The 21,419-nt window shown below is 47.0% G+C and overlaps 2 protein-coding genes across 5 annotated transcripts in view; both read left to right on the forward strand.

The window, feature by feature from the left end:
• LOC144159384 (activating signal cointegrator 1 complex subunit 1) overlaps positions 1–21,419 on the forward strand; it is a 110,692-nt gene that overhangs the window by 75,288 nt on the left and 13,985 nt on the right. The gene's annotated exons all lie outside the window — the stretch shown is intronic.
• On the forward strand, positions 1,683–20,580 carry LOC144159383 (uncharacterized). 4 transcript variants are annotated; one of them, XM_077690828.1, is made up of 10 exons: positions 1,683–1,951; positions 5,065–5,297; positions 5,978–6,117; positions 10,101–10,223; positions 11,127–11,204; positions 11,520–11,891; positions 12,643–12,783; positions 13,598–13,741; positions 15,881–16,231; positions 18,439–20,580. In XM_077690828.1, exons 1-10 carry the CDS (start codon positions 1,824–1,826, stop codon positions 19,348–19,350), a joined length of 2,622 nt encoding a protein of 873 aa, XP_077546954.1. In that variant the 5' UTR covers positions 1,683–1,823; the 3' UTR covers positions 19,351–20,580. The 4 variants fall into 4 exon arrangements, with proteins under 4 accessions (XP_077546954.1, XP_077546955.1, XP_077546957.1 ...); XM_077690829.1 differs by having other exon boundaries at positions 11,130–11,204; XM_077690830.1 differs by lacking the exon at positions 1,683–1,951 and adding an exon at positions 3,408–3,650.

Here is a 21,419-nt window from a genome sequence, read left to right on the forward strand (position 1 = left end):
CTAAATTAATTTGGAGCCTCCCAGTGCAGTGCGCAGGGGTAGCTTCGGCGTGTAACCACCCCATCACCACCCCCTCGAAAAAGATTAATAAACTCCCTAGATGAGCCCTTTAAAAAGAATGCTTACGCATCGTGTAACAGTTATTAGTTTCAGGGGTTTTTACGGCATTTTTTTCATTCACTAATGCCTAGTTTTGTTTCCTCTGGCGCTGATACCCAACCCGAAATATTTTAACTGCGGGCCATATACTACAGCATTTAGACAAAATTCGAAACTACGCAAGGGTGCGGCCAAATTTTGTACCAGAATAATATGATAGCTGCAGTAACAACAAAATTGCGCACCCTACCCAACTGCGTAGGAGACACGCAATGGTAGCTTTCGGCAGGCAGCAGGTCTATTGGCACCATGGCCGTACCCAGAGGGGGGGTTTGGGGGTTCGAACCCCTCCCGAAATCATTCCCAGGCAGCACGTAAGCAATACTTACTTTTGCTTCAAGCAAAACTACCCCTTCCCAAAATTCATACCCCCCGAAAAAAAATTTCGGGCTACGGCTCTGACTGGCACCATATGACGCGTGGCTTGGGATTCATCGCCTCGAGGGAAAGCTTGAATCTGTGTGATAGCCGCAGGGATTCCCGCCACCGTAGCGCGTCATGCGGGAAACTTCGTCATCGGAAACGTGCCAAAAGACGTCGCTAGTAAGGCAGCTTGCAGGGGCAAGATAAAAACTGTAATGCTTTGCTGTAGCACCACAAATTTCACCAACGTTACTAGAATTAATTTCACATTCTGAGTGCCAACTCTCCGTCGTCTGCTAAAGCCTACAGCAGACGACAGAGCATAATTGGCGCTTATGCGCAAAGGCATCTCTTCGAGCGACATTCTTGGACACCATTCTTCTCCGGGTCGTATTCACTGCAAACGACCAAACAATACACAAGAGAAACTAATCGCCGCCCATCTCTTTTTTTCTGTTTTCTTTTACAATATTGTCGTATAGTCACAGTCGAGAAAGAGCACTGTGAACCAATCGCTATCAAATTATCTTGAGTGGAAAAGCAAGAATACGAAAACGCGCTCACTAGACCTGCGCTTTTTTTAGTTGCACCAGTGTTCATCACCAATTAACACACGCTCGTAACAGTCACAACAGTCGAGTCGCAGAAAACGGATGTTTCGGGAAATGTTGAAGACAGTGCCCCTTTCGAAAGGAATGGCCCTTTTTGAGTTGGCGCGAAAATTCAGAAAGGTATTTTTGGAGATCGCGCGAGGCCGTGGCGCCATCTAGCCATGCTGTAGAAAAACAATGAAGAGTGTTGCCATGGTGTTGCCACTAGCTTTGTGGAGCGCTGAAGTAGGCTGCCTACTTCAGCAGCGCTCCACAAACGAAGAACCTGAAGGTACTACAACAACCGAAGCTTTCAGTCAAAAATCCTCTGTGCAAAAATCCTATGTGCCAAAGTTGGCATTGTATGCTCTACGAAGTGCGGAATACCAACAACAACAAAAAAGGCCAATCTTTTAGGTCCCACTTCAGTAAAAATTGTATTGCAAATTATTAGACAGCTAATGAATTGTACAGGATAGTACTAACCTTCGTTCAGATAATTGTTTGTATAAATTTGTTTACATAAAGCAAATCTCAGCTCAAAACATCATCATCATCAATGCAGTTGTCAACTACCGAAGCGCCACTTGGTGCCTAGCCATTTCGCGTCCGCATCTCTCGTTTCGAAATACGCGTGAATGTGTTGATTTCGCTCTGTTTGTCGTCGCCTAAAACGACCGGCTATCATGTGAGCCGTGATCGTGAGTGAGCATGACCAAACTCAGTCCACCCCGCGGTAACATCCAGCCCGTCAGCCGCTGCTGCGCGCCAACTTGCGCCAACAGCTCGGACAATACGAGCGGCGTGTCTTTTTTCCGATTTCCCAAAGACGAAGAGAGGTAAGTCGCAATTATTCCCTCGCTGCCACTTAAAACGATCGCCGACATCCCTTGAGTCCGCCGAAACTTTCCGACGCCCGTCGAGGCGTTTTTCGTACTTTTTGGCGCGCCTGACGGTCTGGCGGCAGGCAAACCGAAATCGCTCGCGAGTCGGTTCTGGTTTTGTCTTCGCTAGGCCTAACTTCGCGCGTTTTCAAGGCTGCGGCGTTTACGGTTTCATTTTCGGTCGGCCGGAGCGGCATGGCGCCGCTGGCGCGCATATGTGGCATCGGCCGAGCTCGTCTGCTGCGTGCTTTTGTCGCGTGCCTCTGAAAACACGAGCCGAACTTTCTTAGCGCTTGCGCGGCTTCTGTTTACTTTCTGCCCGCTTGCGCACTCTTCGCGATCGAGCAGGGAGGGTACGATCTTGTCCACCGCACAGCGTTCCAGATCGCAAAAAGGCGCGAATCTCAGCGGGCTGTCTTTTTACTTACCACTGTCCTCAAAATAACTGATAATTTGTGCGATTTTTTCGACTCCTGCTTCCGTTGATGATCGCTAAAGGATAGCGCCAATGTTCGACCCGCTACTTGAGCGAATGATATCTGCAGCAGTTTGGTGATCCGGTTAGTACGTGTGGTGGTAGTACGTAGGGCGTTGATCCTTGGCGAATTTTCGCTCCGTCGTATAGTGTATGCTACAAGCGCGGGCATACGTCGTTACGTAGAGTCGCGTCCAGCGACGTCATTAGGCGCGTCACCCATGAGTGTTTTTTTTTCTTTAGCGTAATTGTCATGCAATGACGCGAAATTGGAACTAAAACGCTTCGCGTCGGCCACACTAGAGAATGACTGAGTTCACTGAACGAGGAAGTTGACGCGGAATGATAAGGACACGGTGAATTACGTAAGTGCAGATTCCCCAGACTGAGGTATTCGGGTCGGAACTCGGCGTCTGTTGCCTTCGCAAGTGCCAATATAGCACATTATGGCTTAGCTGCACTTGGCAGTCTGCCAGAATAGTACGCACACGACGACAACGACAAATACTGCAGCCGCGAAGTTAGGGATTCTCAAAACCGAAGTCCTTCGTCGCGGCCCCAGATGCTGATACTTAGAAATGTCCATAGTTCACAGTGTCACACTTTGTTTGTTTGGGGTTCAAGGTCGGCTGTTACTCTTTTTGTACTCTTTCATTTTCCTGCCATTTGTGCAAATAAAATGTCGCTACCCAGCTGCATACACGATATCTTCGCATTTTGCTGACAACTTTGGTCGTAAAAAGTTCCCGTATTTTTCTCTATTCTTCATTTCTGAAAACATTGTATTCCGTCGTAGACAAGAAGAAATTGTGGAAATAAATGTGAACTGGCTTAATTTATCATTTTTCTTGTTACGCCTTACCGGATAGTCATCAGGAATTTCACTCCCTATACCGTAATTGTAAGTTGATCACTTTGGAATGTGGTAGCAATTTTACGAGGTGACTTGTAAACCATCTGTGGCCGATAAGCTGGTTAAAAATGGTGGTCGGAGTCGCTACAAAATTTGTTGTGTGAAGGTATGAAACTTGAACTGCCAACACGGTTGACCTGACTCAACATGCCTATTGAAAGAAGATGTTCTAAAACGGTGTAGGTGCAAGCGTCGTGCTTCGAACTTTGCGTCGTAGCCTTTGTTGACCCAAATGTGCAGTCAAGCCTACAGTTTGCGGTCCAAAGGTATACAAAGCTTATGTTCCTTTACTTTTGCATTATGATTTAGCATTCTGCCAATTGTTTAACCTATTTATCTCATTGAATTTTGTCGGAATACGAACGCAAGCATAAATTCGAATACCAGTGGGCTTTGCATTAAAATAAAACAACAAAGTTAGCAAATTTCTGTACATTTGGACCACTGTGGTAACACAAAGTGGGAACCGTTGCAAGGATTTCCTCAACAGGGTCTCAGTTTTTAAGGCCTGAGCTTAGGAGGTCCTTGTTTCTAGGCTGTGTCATTGGGTGTCTATGCATGCATATACGCTGCTGACAACTGGTTCTTTGGACCTGAGAGCGGCTCCAAAAATCTCTAGGTAGTCGCACATTCTGAAAAATTAGTGCATCTGCATTGGTCACCGTGTGTACGTGTACCCATGATTAATAGCAGCTTGTGGATTGCAGTGGAAGATTTGCAGCCTTGTTTATTACATTCTCAGCATTTTTACAAGTGTAAGAACTAGATCAGAATAGGAGGTACGTAGCTGGATAAACTTGACAGCTTTCAACATCCGGTAATGAGCAAAAAAAAATTATTAGAGCCCTCGCACTACTGTGGAGATGAAAGATGGAAATTCCACAACATTTACAACTCCACTGTGAACTACGTAATTATGAAAAGTAGATGAAACTTGGCGTAATGACATTTGTTGTCTTATTGGCTAAATCTCATGTAATTGGTTTCGTGATAGTTCTGAAAATCAAAAGTTACAGTCGTTTTCTGCGACCATATTCCCTTTGTAGATGGCCAGGCGTTGACAGCAGACGAGAATTCTGTACCGTTTATAACTTCCCTGTGAACTAACCAATTATGACAAGTATATGAAACTCGGTGTAATGGTAGTGTCGTATTAGCAACCAATTTTGGTATCATTTCTTCCAAGATACCTACATTGGATTGAGTGCTTCACAGCATTTTACGATACCTCTGGATATGACCCGCCGCGGTGGCTCAGTGGCTAAGGCGTTGCGCTGCTGAGCACGAGGTCGCGGGTTCGGTTCCCGGCCGCGGCGGCCGCTTTTCTGATGGAGGCGAAAAGCAAAAACGCCCGTGTGTACGCGATTTCGGCGCACGTTAAAGATCCCCGGGTGGTCAAAATTAATTCGGAGCCCTCCACTACGGCGCGCCTCATCGCCTGCGTTGCGTCGGCGCGTTAAACCCTACAATCAATCAATCAAATCAATCAACCTCTGGATATGAAAATTCTTATTCTATGCTGCTGTCTCGGCAAACGTAGGTTTGGTCGGAGCTGATTATATACAGCTTCGGTGTGTAAAAAAAAAAAAAAAACTGATGTAGACGGGTTGACTTCTCTTTTGGTTTTGGGGCACGGCGTCGGCCTGAGTAAGTGGCTCGTGTGGCTTGAATCCTGCCCAGATGCAAGAAGTGGGTGGCCAACTGCGGCCGGCTCGACTTGCAAGACAAGCCTGCCGAGAAGCTGTTTGCCAACTATCGGCTCTGCTCGGCGCATTTCCAGAAAGCGAGCTTCAGTAGCACATACCGCAATCGGCTCGTGTGGAATGCCGTCCCCACCCTGTTTAAGCATGGGGACGCAACGGTGGTGTCTAAAGGCCCCAGCAAGCGAAAGCCACTGCCTCCCGGAAGCCAGCGTAAGCAGATTCTAGCCGCTGGCTTGCTGCACGGCTGCATGCTTGGCTTGGTGGCGGACGGTTCTGGCTACGCACTGTGGTGGTGGGGTAAATGTTTGGCACAAAAGACCTGGGGGGATGGAGAAATGCGCCAAGCACTGCATGGCTTGCATACGTCTCCTCGTACACCTTTTTTTGCACTGTGTGTTTTATCCAGAAATGAGTCAATCGAATCCATGTCGGTTTTGTTGTAGCGCACTTTAACTGATTTCGAGGAAAAGGGCGCTTTTTAACGACTGAAAAGTAATCACAAGCACGATTCGTGTTCCTTTCAGTGCAATGTGCCTGACTTGGGTGCATTCTAATATGCTAAAAGTTGGTAAAGTATCACTTGTGAGCAAGTTGTTTGTAGGCACAGGGGATGAAATATTTTTGCTTGGCGTTTGTTTGTTGTTTTCTATACTTTTGGTATGAAGTACACTGAAACCCAAACATATCTGACTCAAAAGGGGTGAAAAAAAAAATAGTTTGATATCAGTGACTATTCGATATATAAAATGCGCAATGCATACAGAAAAGCTCTCTTGGTAATGCTGTTGAAGATAAGCAGTAATTTGAGATATTATTGTGTTAATTTAGGTAAAAAAGATTTGGCTAACGCGAAAAAGCCGAGACTGATTTGTCGCATCTGTCCCTTCTAGAGAAGTTCCGGCGCTTTTTTGGCTTTGCGAGCAAGCGCCGGACGTCGGTCCAGTTGCGGCCAAGCTCCATGGTTCAGCCCATGGCAACCACATATCGAAAGGCAGAAGCTGGAAGCCATGCTGCCAAGACTGTCGAAGTGGTGGGTGTAATTGCTCTGTTACCGGACGCAGATACGGGAGTGTAGGGGATGGGTCATGCATCTCCCATCCACGCATAGATTTGACATTTCATTTCCAAGCCTGTACAGGCCGAGCACTTCCTGTTACAGCTAGCGCCATCTAATGGTCAGTTCTAAACACTGCCGCAACCTTCTTAATGAACAGCTTGAAGGGACTGACAACCGATTTTTGTGGCGTGTGTGCCATCTAGCTCATATGAAAGCCAGCATTTTATGGGCTGGGATAGCTGCAAGGAATTGCTAAATAAGCAGGCGAAAACAATTTTAACTTTACACTAAAATTTCTGAGGTCTGAAAGGTGCGGTGGCTCAGTGGCTAAGGCATTGTGCTGCTGAGCACGAGGATGCGGGTTCGATTCCCGGTCACAGCGGCTGCTTTTCTGATGGAGGCGAAAAGCAAAAACGGTAGTGTGTTCAAGATTTCGGCGCACGTTAAAGATCCCCAGGTGGTAAAAATTAATTCGGAGCCCTCCACTACGGCGCGCCTCGTCTCCTGCGTTGCATCGGCGCGTTAAACCTTACAATCAATCAGTGAAATCCAAAAAGGTGGCACCACATTGTGTTGAAACATGACACTACAATACTTGTCCGAACAACTCCGTCAATTTCAACGCGGTTCAAAAACCACATGAAGGAATAGGAAAGGTTGCATGTTATTATTGTTTTAGCCGGGGACAAGTTTTTAAATACCTCTTGTAATCTCACGTGCAGTTTGAAGTATGTTGCCACACGGCTCACTGTCATATTTGCCAGCATTCCTTTTTGCAGGACATGTATGACTGGTAAAATTCCGATTTCGAAAGTTCTAGGGCGCTATCAGCAAAACCGTCTCGGGTTAACGTGTTTTAAGTGATGCCCTTTCATTTGGGATAAAAAAAATATGCTCGACAAAAATCAATTGACGGTCCCTTTAACTCTTTCGCTACCGCGCCTATCAAAATCGATCAATTTGATCGATACTTTTGGGAGCGCCTTTTCATAGCGTTCCAGGCGTTTCTCGAACAAGTAAAGCAGTTCGGAGTTAGATCAGAAAATGGCCTTTCAAAATCAGTTTTGTTTTCATTTTTGCAACGGAAACGTGATTTTTGACACGCTTTTGAATCACCTGGTTGTGGAAAAGGGGCGTGGTCATCGCGCCTCAAGGCTACCAACGAAGAATGCGTGCAACTCGTAATTACTCTGCACCAGCGCTTGTTTTTTGCTATCAGGGCGTGAATGGGGAACTAGCAAACGATTTTCAATCGTCAGGTTCACGCTCTGACAGTAATAATCCCAGAAATCGGCTGAAAATGTCAAGCAGTGCCTGGTTGCAAAGCTACTTTATGATTTTAGGCAGTTTTATTGCCTTTGCGCAAGTTATCCTAAGTACTCTGGTAGTTCTACTTACCCCAGGACCATTCCCAAACAGTTTACAACAGTTTCGCTTTCGTTTCTGCATCGCGAAATTCATATTTAGCGCAACTACGCAGTTACCCAACTTCAAGGCTAACTGCCATGGCGCCTGAAGCGTCCGCGACTGATCCTCGAACAAAGCACGCCGCTCCTCATTTCCCCCCACCCTAACCCGATTTCTGCGATAAGAACTTCAGATGCAAGTCAAAAGGTCACACCCAGTCGCCAGATATCTGTTCCGCCGAGGACAGCGCTTCAAACCGGCCTTACACTGCCAGCTGTTCGCCTTCCAGTTTCGTTTTCATGCGAGGGTATATCCGGGTGTCTAATGTTGCTGCTTAGTTGAACTGTCTATTCGGACAGAGTCTCTGATAAGTTTTTGTACTGTTTCATTTGAAAAATGTTAGATGGCGCTGCAATAGAGGAGGCTCGTTGTGCTGATCTTTTTTAGCGCGCGACTGCTACTCGGCCAAAGATCGCAGGGGACGATTCTAGCTCATCGTACCTCATTTTTGCGAGCAAGGCTACAATTGCGAGTAAGAAGATGATAATAAAGCTCAGCTTTATGTTTTGAGAAATAACTGACCGTGAACGACAACAAACATCAGCCACGGCGTTCCGTTTTCAACTTCATGCATGTTTTTTTCTGCATCGCGTGCTTGTCCCAAATATTGTGCTCGCTGTAAATGCAAAGTCAGCCATTGACAAGATGTTTTTACGTTATGTGGGGGCAAATTGGTGCCTCTGATAACGTCAAACCGCCAGATTTATTCCAAGGAACCACCCAAAATTGCACAGTTTGAATTAGAGGTTGGGCTTCACCGCATGACACGAGCACCGTGCGTGCTAACATTTTTTTTTATATCTGAAAAACTGTTCCGCGCAAGTCGAAATTTTTTTTAGGGTGTGTTTTTGAAATGTTTCCCTGCAAAATGTATATTCTAATTTTTTTCTACTACCGGTGGTTTGATATACACAACTCCTTTTTTATCATTTTTTTCGACAACTTGACAAAACTTTTGATTTTGATATTTTTTTTCACAACTATGATATATGAAAACCTTTAAAAAACTGATGTTATTGGAAAGGCCGTTAAATAATCTGCATTTTGTGCTCCTGCAATTAGTGCCTAAATAATTTTTTAGCAGAAAAAAAATGTTTTCTTGGACCCCCCAAAATTGGTCAATTTTCTGCGGTAGCGAAAGAGTTAAATCTGGTGGTTGTTTGTTCTCTGTGGCCTGGCGGGTAGCGTTATGGCTTCAAACACCTACATCTTGGGTTTGAGCCCCAGCAACTCCACCTTTTTGTTTTTAGTTCTGGGATTTCTTTATTGAAAAATTGCTCCCTTAGATCAGTTCTACGCATTGTTTCTGTAAATAGGGGTGGTTTGGTATCTTTCAAGTCATAATCGAGGGTTTGATGAAATGTCGTCTGGTCAGGCATGAGAACGTGCACAAGAAAAAAAAAGTGAACACTGACCACGTTTAAAAATATATTTGACGTTTCGGAACTGCATATGGGTTCCTTGTTCACAGAGTAAGACGTGAAGTCGTCGTCACGGACTTCTTGTCTTACTCAGTGAAAAAGGAACCCGTATGCGGTTCCGAAACGTCAAATATATTTTCACACGTGGTCAGTGTTCGCTTTTTTTTTTTTTTGTACATCTTTCAAGTCAGTTTAGGAGCGGAGAGGAGCCTATCACCACGTTTGATCTTATCCTGTACTGACATGGGAACAAAGTGTCCAAACAGAGCACATGAGCGCAGGTTGTCGTGGTGATGTGAGCAGGTAAGCACCATCTCACGTTTCGGAAAGAAGGAAGGAAACTGCCAAGGAATGAATTGAGAACATGAGCATAGATTTAACGTCGACAAAGCTGGCAGAACAGAAGAAAAATTCGAGGTCACCGCCAAAGGCTTTCACTTTCCATTGGACAGGAGGCATCTTATGATGACAAAGATAGCACATTGTTTGGGCAGTTGCCACTCTTTTTTTTTTCTTCTGCACCTCGTTCTCTTGTTTGACATGGCAATGGCCACCCCTAAGGCCACCCATTTAGTTGCTCAGCCGAAATTTTCGCTTTTCCAAAGTTTCAACATTTTGAGGGTGGAAAAGGGTGATTCAGTGGCCTAACTAATGGTGCACAATGTTTAAATCAACTGCTCGGCAAACTGGTCGTTAGCATTTGGCGCATTTTTTTAGAGAAAAAAAAAACGGGAGTAGTTGACGTAAATTAAGTTATTGCAGTAAATTCTGTTTTTTTTTTTTACTTCTACAGATGCTAAACAGAAAGTTTATAATCACAAAAAGGCTCCTATGCCTTCAGATGTCAAACGCTTGGTTAACACGGTCTAGCTAATTTCCAGATGCACGAGGCAGTTATGGATAAGACTATCGAGTCCTTTAGCGTTACACATTGAATTTTCGTATTTTTAAAGTGCAGCCAAGGTTATGTTGTTACGTGGGGCACCCATGTACAGCCTCCAGGCTTTATAAATTACATTGAAATTTACATTTATTATTAGTACTATGTGTTATTTTACGTCCCAACAGGCCACCTCTGAAGGGGAAGAGCAAGCAGCTGAAGGACCGCGCCTCCCCGTGTACATTGAAGACCACATGTATGCCGCTCCCACACTGCATGTGATACGTTCCAGCATGGAAGGGAGTTCGAAGGTATGTGAATTTTTGTTGGGAGCATTGGTGGCAGTTCCGAAGTTAAGTTCCGAAGGCAAAGTGAGCATCGCAACCAAAGAACGCCATTTGCAAAGTAGCTCGGGCTGTTGTTGACCTGTATTTTCAATGGGGAGGCACATTTTGGAACCTTTTTGTGCAGTTACTACCTGGCCAGAGTAAAAGAATTAAAATCGGCGGTTTAAATTGGTGCCCCCCTCGGCGGAGACTCGTGTCTTGGCATTACATGCACCGAAAGCAATTATAATGTGTGAGTTTGCTAAGTTACCCTTACATGCACAAGAAAATGGTGGTGCAAGATTTGCACCAACGTTTGCTACCAGTCGCACAACTTGCGGGAGCAACTTTACCCCGTTGCAGTTTTACTGCCAGACTTGTAACGTTCGTATTTACCTAAACCAGCAGGTTTTTTGAAAACTGCGTAGTGCTGCCCAATTTTGTTATTTTCTTTCTCCGTCCATTTTACTTTTTTTTTTAAACGTGATGTCATTGTTTGAGTTCGAACTGCTTCAGCAAGCGACAGCGTTTCATGAGGCATTGTGGCAACACGATGCTGTGACGATGTTCCAGCAGCTGTGGCAATTTTTTTAATGCGTCCTTCAATACGCAAATGTTTTCTTACTGTACCAAAAAGTGTGGGTGCCATTCCTGGCCAGCTAAATTAGCAGTGTACATGAAGTGAATATGCGCAACAGAAGTGAACGCCTTAGCTTTAGAATTCAATTTTGATTATTTTGCTGGGCCGGCATTTCTCTGTACCCATGCCCCTCCCCCCCCCTTCTCTGTCTCACATCTACTTTGGTGCATAGTTGGACAAAACTTCTAGGAATGTTCTTCATTGTTTCTATCTGTGTAGTGACGTAGACAGACGTCTTTAAATTTCAGCAGGCACCAGCAACCAAGATCTTCAGGTTGGACCCGGAGAACAACAATCGCCTCGTCATGGACGTTGTGGATGGTGAGGTACGTGATGCAACCCTCTTTTTACGAGAAACAATTTTCACAAGTGCGGAAAGATGTCTAAGGTTCTTCTGCTGGCCTTCACTTCGTTTCTGGAATGGGAGGGACCGTGACTTTCTCTGATAAACCCGCCACGGTGATCTCAAGATTATGGGTTCAATCCCTGCCATGGCAGCCGCTTTTCAGATTGAGGCAGAGAGCTAAGACACTCATGTGTCGATATTGCGGTGGAGCCGTCCACTACGATGCGCCTCGCGCTTAAAACACCGAAAATTGCTTTGGCTTTCTCTAACGACCAAGTTTTTGCTGCTGCCACAGGACCCGGCAGCCGTCAAGGCAGCCATGGAGGCGGTTGAAGCGGCGCTGCCGCTGCTTCAGCTGAGCCAGCAGCCACCCCTGCACCAAGGCGGTGCGGGTGGCGCGACGCCCACCATCACGTACGTCACCATGCCGGCCTCGTCGGCGCCACCATCGGTGGGCGACTTTGCGGGGATGGAGAGCGTGCCAGCGGGGACCACCTTCACAGTCACCGTGGAGGACCCGCCGGCCAGCGAGCTCACGCTCTACCTGCCGCCGTCCTCCCCGAACGAGGACGGCACGGAGGACGACGAGTATGCGGACGACCCGTTCTCGCCTTCGTTGGCCCGCAGCCCGCCTGACAGGAACCGGAAGGGGCCCCGTCTGATGCAGGCAAGGGCACCGCATGCATGGTTTTGTACCAAAATATACTAGATTGGGACGGTACACAACTGACTCACACAACAGTCGTCCTGGCTAGGCGACGGATAGGCCACACATGTAATGCACACTCCCACCTGCTCACTGGATCTTCCAGACCCCTGTGTAGGAGGTGCGGGAAGGGCCTATCTGGAGTCCACATACTAATCACGTGCAAGGTGCTTGGCACAGCACGACACAAACATTTCCCAGAACTCTACAGATGACACCTTCCAATGTACCCATCATACTTTTTAGCTGACGAACTCATGCTTTCTGTCCCAGGTATTTCTTAAGTTTTCTGCAGCTCTTGTCTTATCACGCATGATCATCCTGGCCCTATACACCAGTCATCTGAATTGTATTTTGTTTCGTTTCACTTTTACTGCTTTTACTTTTACTCACAGGTTTTAATATTTACTTACATCAATCACTAAATAGCTCGTTCTTTGCCCTTGTTGGCCTTGCACCATTAAACACCAACCATCATCATCATCAAATTATACTAGAGGGAATTGTGGCACTAGTGTTTAAGCGAGCCAGCACTACAGTGAATTTTATCGCCCCCCTGATATGTCAGCTCTGAGTTGTCTACGAGGCACATGGCATGTTTGGTGTTCCGCATGCTCGAGCTACTAGTTTAGTAATGTTGCTTGCTTGTTGCTTGTGGGAGGGCTGAAACGGCTTGACTGGTGCTGCATTACAATGCGTGAAAATTGTGCAGGATTTCCTGCTGCCCCACCTTGACAGCGGCACGTTTGGCGAGCGGCTGCAGTGGATCGACCGCCAAAACGGCATCTTCCAGATCGGCTGGTACCACAAGAACGCAGCTCAGTGGACAAATGATGACTGTGTTGTGTTCTTGGTGAGTGCTTGGGAATTCTTTGCTTGCATGCACCCAGCTGTGCACTTGTATTCATTATGCATTGCATGACAAGGGGTCCCGTGAGGCTTTGTTCAAGTGATGTTGGAGGCCAAAATGATATGCGCGTGCTTTTGCTGGGAAGATGTGTGGAGTTTTTCTTGGTGTATGACCGGTGTGTGGTGAAGATTTGCAAACCGTAGCTCGAGAAGTTTTTCAGTTCCTAAATCCTCAGGGTTGGCAGTTAGTGAAAATGCTAAAGCTTGCACTCTTGCATTATCTCCTCTCTAAGTTAAAATGCTGAGAGGTGCTAGAAGACAAGACACAAGGCACAGTTGCCTTCTGTCTCCTATCCTGCCTTTTTTGACCTCTCATTCCGCATAATCAACAGGCACAACACCTAGTGCTTCCGCTGAGGCACCTATGTAGTTAAAATTTCAGTCCTCACACCTGTTGCGTAAAATTACTTAAGGTTACATAATGTTACGTAAGGTTGTTAAGTACACTTCTTACGTACACTCATTCAGTGTGTTCCGACTGTTTTTGTGCAGCATCTGCTTGCAGCTCTCATGCCTAGCACTTTGCTGTCTCGTTCATTTAAAACAATGGCCCCTGGATGCCAACCATCATTTGCACTTGTTTGCACCTTTCTGAATCATCGCTGCAGGAAGCCCAAGCCATGAATACAGCCGACATCGTAGTTTTAAAGTTCATTGCCCAGTAAACGTCTGGCACTGCCATCGCCTTCACTGTGACCACAATTTTAACGCTTGAAAAGTGACGGCGGTGGTGTGCTGCCCTGCTGTGTGCGCTGCAGGAATGGGACAGACTGAAGAAGCGCCCTGTTGCCCACAGTCCCCAGTACTGGATGGAGGCTAAACAGCGCTTCCGGGCTGCCCTGGGTAAAGTCTCGGTCGCGTGGGTGCCGCCTGCCGGCAGCGCTCCGTTCAAGAACGTCAAGGTGGGTGGGCTGGAATGTCAGCGGTCCTTTCTAGGGCAAAGTGGGCGTTCCGCAGGGCTGGGCACTTGAGCAGGTCATGTTCGCTGCATAGCGCACGCAGTGCCGGGAATTTCAATTCCTTCAAGCTGCTGGTTGTGTAAATGACTTGTACAGGAGGCTTTTGAATGAGTACGCAGACTTCACGGAAGGCTGTGTGGGCAGCTTCAGCATTTGTCGGTAAATGTTGCTAATTCAATTCTTTGGGCGAAGGTTTTTATTGATGTCTAGCTAGGACCCTTTGTGAACTGATGGAGGCAACTTCGCTAGGCAGAAGGGCTGTCAGCATTGTCCTAGCGAGGCACAAGTCTCTTGTGATTTTATTGTGTACGGAAAATGTTGCACAAAAGCCTGTTTTGTGTAATTTTAGCTTTTTCACGCAGTCTTGAGGGGGTTGCACAAAAGTGTGCTAGTCTTGCAACTTTGAATCTTCATCTGGGTCTAATGGAGTGCCAAATGCTGTGTATGATTATGCCGAAAGAAACGACAGTGCCGGTTGCTGGATCACTTAAAGATTTACAAAAAAGCGTCTACTACATAGCGAACCACCGCAGTTCACGGTTCAAAAACTTCGAAGACTGTTTAAAGCGTTGCCAAGTAGAAGTGTCACCACCCTCGTGAGTGAATGAGTGAGTAAGATGTTTACTGCTGTCGAGTGAAAATTAAAGAAAAAAGAAGGGTAGGTGGCCTATTCTTGCTCTAGAAAGCCGCGAGCTGTTGCTGGTATTCGAGCTTGTGAGATCAAACTTTCTTGAGCCTCAGGTCATTAGCTGGTCAGCTCAACCTCCCACTGCCCTGGGGACAGGGAAATGGGAGAAATGGATGGCAGGGGCATTCGCACGCGAGGTGGCATGTGGTGAAAAAAAAAAGAAAAGAAAGAAAGGCGGCCATGCATTCTGCACAGATGGTTAACCAGCAAAGCTGTAACAGACTGCAGCCCCGTCATGGCGTTGACGAGCTTGTTCTCATTCCTGCTCGCAGCGTCGCTGATTGTAAGCTGCTTGCTCCTTGAGGGTATGTGTGGCACATGGCCTACCCATTTCAAAGTAATGTGCAGGCAGTATTTGCCAGTGTGTTTCACTCCCTCGGATGTGATGTTCCTGCTTACCAATTTTGGTAGGTGTGAGAGTACAGCTACGGCATCTGTAAAGCTAGCCAATCTCTCTCCCCTTACTTCTAAGGCCTCTCCAACCCATAGAGTTTCATACTAATATGTATACTAGAGGGAAATCTGTCGCTGCAGTCGCGGGGCGCCATTGCCGCTAGCGACGTTCCTCGCCTACTTGGCTTAGCTAGCCATACAGCTTCTTCTTTGTCTCGAAGCCGAAATCAACAAACATTTTTTATTGTTCATCGTGCATGAAGCTTGTCCATAATTACTGACATATCAATCCTTTTGGAGGTTCAATTTTATAATAACAAAACAAATTTTATGAACCTTCAACAGTAATATTGTTGCTTTTTTGCAGCCAGAGCTAACTTTTCAGGCTGTTCATGAAGCCATGCCAAGGACAAGTGGAACGTGCCTGCCCGGCACATGACGGAACGCTCGCTGAAGCACGGCTCCCCTAGACAGTGGCGCCAGATTTCCCTCTAGTGTATATTAGTATGAAATTCTGTGCTCCAACTTGGCTTTTTTTTTTTTTTTTTCCATGCATGTGGATGTGCTTGCAAGCCTGAGGAGTAATGTGCAGGGACAGGAAACGAGCCTCCTGGGTCGCGGAGCAAACTCGATCAGAGGATATCGTATTTCGAATGAAGAAAAAGAAAGGCCAGCCGTGTAGTGAGACACCCTGACATCCGGTGGACAATTAGTGTAACAGAGGGGATACTGAGAGAGGGGTCTAGAAAAAGGGGAAGGCCAATAGCACGATGGAGGGATGGAATACAGAACTTCGGGAGTAAACTGTGGACTCGAGTGGCGCAGGAAAGGAGTGGTTGGAGGTCAGTGGGAGAGGCCTTCGTCCTGCACTGATGGATGCGGTTGCCCCTGACAGATTTTGCGTACACAGGACCATCAAATTTTCTTTTATGCTAACAATGTAAAGCCTCACCTTAAAAGAAGGAAGGATCACAGCCGTCTCTTCCCCCGACCGCTTTCAGCTGCGCAAGATCAAGTTTGGGAAAGACGTGGCCCTGCCAAGGACCTGGAAGCCGCGAACGGCCAAGCCGGTGTCGCGCGAGGGGCGCTGCCACCGGCCGACCATCAGCCGAGTGGAGCGTCTGGATGATGTGTCGCCCACGGCGGAGATGGAGGAGGATGAGGAGGAGGAGGAGGATGCCGACTGCGGAGTGAACGGGGGCCTGGCGGTGTGCCATAAGTGCGGCTACACCACGCGCAACCAGCGGGTGTTTTTGAGGCACCGCATGATGCACAGAGATGTGCGTGCCTTCTGCTGTCGCTACTGCCCCCAGCGCTTCTGCCTGCCCGAGAGCCTCTTCCTCCACCTCCAGGTGAGACAATCGCCCGCACCGCTCGAGTACAAGTGGCCTTGGTGATTGCATACTGGGGCTGTTTCGTATAGGTTGTATTCACTGGCGAGGCACGCGTGCAGGCAACCATGTAATTGCGCCGTCACTGATTATGTCGGGCTCCGTGGGATGGCGGTACTTGTCCGTGGTAAGCACATGATGTGTGTTGGACGTTCCAAACTCTACCCCACCGAACGCAATGTAATGCCTCGACTGCAATGTGAGTGTGATTTGTAACATCTCTGTTGACACCACCACTGAGAATCAGGTTGAAACGAAGCAGACAAAGCAAGCCGTTTTTTTTTTTTTTTTTTTCCATGTGGGCACAGTAGTTCAAGACGCCATCTCTGTGGCGCTTTGGCCATGTCTGTGGCCATTTCCAGTGTTGCCAAGCGAAGAAACTGCCAGCTAAACTTTTCCGTGAATACCACCTATACAATCTCGGATTCATCACCGATATTTCGTGGGTAATTCGGGGATTCCCCACGCTGTGGAAATATGCGTGAAAACAAATGCTGAATTGATTCTCAGGCAGTCCGAGATTGTATATCGCAGATCCACACTGTTTTTTCTTTAGTACTGGGAGGTACCAAGCATCTATTAAAGGTGCCATGAAGACAAAATTTAGGTTCATTAAAAACACTCCTTACTCCCAATAACAATGATACCAATTTTATCGGAAACTCAAAAATAATAACCGAGATTTTAGGGAAAACAGATGAGACAGTGACAGCTATCCAGCCACTCTCCAGTGATTTCTCAATGATGTCACATCAGTGACACCGGAGCTGTATTTTTAGTGTGGGGGCTGAAGCGGAAATTCCTTTTTCATTTTTTGTGTGTATATATCAAATTTCTTATGCTATTCGAATCTGAGGTTTGATCGCGAGAAAAAGACCCGACTTGCTATGTGCAAAAAATGTTTTTGTAATACCGCGCTTCTTCTTTCTGACTTCTTCACAAACCACTCCAATGGACCCAGTAGGCTTGCAGTTTAACATGTGTGAGTGATGAGTTTTCCCATTTCCAAAAGAGCAAGACTAAACAGGATTAATGAACTGGTAACAATAATTTTAGAGAACGGTACGTACCATTGCGAGCGCTGCCTTCCGGTGCGTTATTAGGGCCAGTCGGCGTCGTGACTTCTGAGCGAAAAGACCAGTGCAGCTTCGCGCAAGCTGAACTTGCCTATTTTTAATGTGTTTATAAGTCAGGGTGAGAATCAAGTCGAGAACACCCTCGGAAAGCTGCAGCAAGGCATTTTTATCTACCTTTCGTTTCGTGGTTTCCAACATCAGGAAGTGTCCACAAACATTACTGTCCTGTCGGAAAAGTAAAAGTATAAAAGTTTCCCTCTCTACAGGTTTGACAGCAGAGAGGGAAACCCTCAGAAGGGAGACGTGTTTTGGGAGCACTGCAACACTGCATACCCTAAGCAAACACACACACGGGTCTTGCCGTTTCAACGTAGAGTGGGAAATGGGTGACACAGTGCAACATCTATACCTTAGAGTTGGTGTTGAACGCGGCCGCAGCATCCTTTGCTGTCAGTGCCATCCACTAAAGCTCAAGGCCCTGGCACACCTACGAGCTTTCCTTGCCGCCACATTCTTTTTTGTGCCCCAATAGCAGATCTGGCGGCCGGTGATCAAAGAGATGATCGAATGAAACGGTGACCAATTTGCTCATGGGCGATGGAACGTAGCGAACGATGGGGTACTTCAAAAACAAAATTTACAAATGTAGAATTTGTAAATTCACACACGAAAATACTTGGGGGGGGGGGGGCTCTGGCCCTTCTGGTGTCCCTGCGTCACGTGATCTTGTTTGTGTGATTGGCGGCTACCGACCTAAGTCAGTGCCAAGGAATACGACTGAGCGATTGTGCTAGTGGGACCCCTAGTTCTGTTTGATCGTGCCACTTGATAAGGCTGTCGTGCAGTTAACACAGTGATAACTGTTTTTAGTGCTGGCCCATATTACAACACTGTGGCGCAAAATTGGAAAGCTTTTTATTATTTCTTGCCGTTTTTACTACTAAAAAACACCATTTTGTGGCTGGACTGGAGCTGAGCGCATTACTAAAGGCTAGTTCTTTCGAATTGAACGAGGACTGTACACTGTTGTGACTGTTCTGTGGCGGTGTCATGACTTTTATCCCACTGCGACGCCCCACTGCCCACACGCAGGTCCACACGGAGAGTTACCCGTACACCTGCTCAAGCTGCGGAGTGCGCACCCGGCTTCTGCTTCAGCTGTGGCGGCACGAGCTCCGCAGCCTCGCACAGCGGCTCTGCTTCTGCCACCGCTGCGGACTCATATGCCACGTCCGCGAAAACCTCCGCACGCACCTGCGCAAAGTCCACGGCGTCTGCGTTCCGGCCGCGTTCGACACCAAGCCCTTCGAAGTCTGCCCTGGCTTCCACAAGCCGCTCAAGGTCGCGGACGCGAAACTGAAGGCGCCCGCGAAACGGGGCCGGCCGGGTAAAAAGGCGAGCGCCGCCAAGCCGGCAGAAAAGGCCAAAGCGGTGGGCAGGCCTAAGGCTGCCAAGCCCAAGGTTGAGAGGCCCAAAGCTGATGACCTGAAACCCAAGTCTGTGAGGCCGGGCACCGTGAAGAGAAAGCTGGGAGATGCAGCAAGACCTGTCGGTCGACCGAGAGGTTTGAAAGCGAGTGCTGTCAAACCAAAGTCGCCCAGGCTCCTGGCGGCCACCAAGTCAAAGTTGGACGACGCGAAATCGCCAAGCGCGAAAAGGTTCAAAGGCGAAAGCGTCGGAGATGACACCGAGGGTTCAAAACCGGGCCGCAACAGTCTCTCAAACCGCACTGTGAAAGTACAGCACGGCAGCACGGTGAAGTTAGAGGGCTTTGTAATAAGCGACGCTGTGTCGAGCGAATTGGGAAGCTGTGACCTGCCCAAGAGTGCGACACACACAGCGAGGAAGTCGACCCCCCAGGCTACAGTTCCAACGATCATGGCGTTTCCAACGTCTGTAGGAGAGCTCACCCTGAACACATCAACAGCGGCCGCGGTGCCTATAGAGCAAGGGCGGCGAAGAACCCAACGCATGCGTCCACCCAAGCGGAAGGTTTCGACGTGAGCCCCGCTCAGCTTGCAAGAAAAACCTGCAAGAACAGTGTGTCTCTGCGTCGTGCATCAATGTCTGCTTTATTTAGTTCAAAAACATTTGATGGTAACTGGTGCACGGTCGTACATTTTGCGTAGTTTTGTGACAACAGCTGCATTGATGTACCGTAGCAAAGACACTAAGTGTGTGGTGGGTTGATTCGTGCAGAGTGCTAGTGTCATCTCTTGCTCAAAGTTGCACTTTATGGTGGATTCACAGTGGCATTGTCACACACCGGAACTTGGAAATCCAACCTAAAGAGCCGTGTGTTTCGGTGTTGCTGATTGTGTTCTAATTGTCATGTATGTTCATCTTGGAAATGCTCGTCCATACTTGTGCGTGGCATTTCCGGCAGACAAATTTGCAAATTTTGCAGATTTTTGGGACCATCGCACTTGAAGCACCAAACAAATTGTGCATGAGTGGCAGCTTGCTTTAAATAAGTAGCAACTCATATGCGCACTCATTCAATATCCTCGGCGAGGGTTCAATCTTTTGGTGTTTCGTGTGCTCGGGTGTACCCTTCGACAGCTCTTCCAGCAGATTGAAGGGACGAAATGTTCTTTGCTGAAAATGATTCCACATTTTTGTTGGAAACATTTTTGATTTAAGTGTTGCATGCTAACTTTTTTTTTTTTTTTCTTGTGTGGAGGTGCTTGGGAATTGCTTCCAAGCACTTTTCAACGAAATATGCTGTGTTGTGCGCTTTATGATGTAATGTAAGGCTTGAATTTTCGGCCAAGCCTTGTACATGTGTAAGAAAATTATGTGATTGTGCTTTTCTGGGTGCCTCTGTTCCCTGAGCCGCCTAAGCTTGTTTGTTCAGCAGATTTACATTTCGTGTCGTGCGGTGTTATAATAGGAAGTACGATAGTTTGCTAATGCTGAATGTTGTTCCAGGCCACCACCGGATTTGTGCCGCCTTGTTCAGTGTTAGTGTAATTTTCCATCGGCACCAGCAAAATATAATTTTGTGGCGCTTTTAAATTTTTTTAGTGACCTTATTAGATAATAACCTGAAGGGTGCCTGTGCCAAAATATTATCCGTACCTCGATTAAACTGCTTTTCGCATGAAATGACAGTTCGAGCTTGGCATCGTGCATAAAGCTAAATTCAGGCAAAAATGAAAAAAAAAAATCACTTCTGCTGTTCTGAACTTGACTGACTCATTCTGGTGAATAAATTTGTTTCTTTGTTGCATTGCCTGCTGGCTACGCCAGCTGCCGATATTTATTGTGCTGAAATTTTTTTTTTGTATCAAAAGTGGAGCGTGGTGGCGCCACTCTGCTTTGGCGGCCAACTTGCATTGGTGATTGGCCATAGCCATAGAGTTTAATACTAATATGTATGAAACTCTATGGCCGTAGCAGACAACGCGGTTTTTGCTTTGTCGCTGTGGCGCCCTCCTCCTGCATATGTCTACAGCCGACTTAGTTGTTTCGAAAACTAGTGCACTTCAACCTGGCACAATGCATGTGCTGCTCATTGAAGCTAGACATATGCACCAAAGACTACTTACAAGTGCTTCAGTCGTCCCCCAAACAAAAAATATTTATATTTTTGCGACAAGTTTTCCGTTCTTCATACATGAAAGGCCCTTGAACAGCGTAGCACCATGGCTGGAAGTGTAGAACAATACGTAGGAGTATGTCGTCAATACTATCAAGTCTGCCATTTCACCACAGGTAAGGATGGTATTGTATAGCGCATTAAATTGGTTTCAGGCAAGGATTTCGAATTGTCGGCTCACCTCATTGCCTTTTGGCTGCTGCAAGAAGCTGCTGGGCAGGTAGTACAGCGATTCTAGTTGCCACGTACACATTTGGCAAGCTAGCCATTATGTGGTAAAAACATGACTAACTGGACTTCCTGGATATTGTCCGCCTAGTCATGCAGTCCAAAAGGCATGTTTGTTGTCCTTGATATCTCCAGGGGTTAAGACGTGGAAATGGATCTTCTGCATATTTTTTAAAATTTTATTTGTATGCGTGATTATATCGCGCCCGTCACCCAACACCGTTGCGCTTCATACGACCTTTCG

Source organism: Haemaphysalis longicornis, unplaced genomic scaffold (assembly GCF_048455015.1).
Source record: "Haemaphysalis longicornis isolate Haplotype H1 unplaced genomic scaffold, Haemaphysalis longicornis Haplotype H1 scaffold_10, whole genome shotgun sequence".
Lineage (NCBI taxonomy): Eukaryota > Metazoa > Arthropoda > Arachnida > Ixodida > Ixodidae > Haemaphysalis > Haemaphysalis longicornis.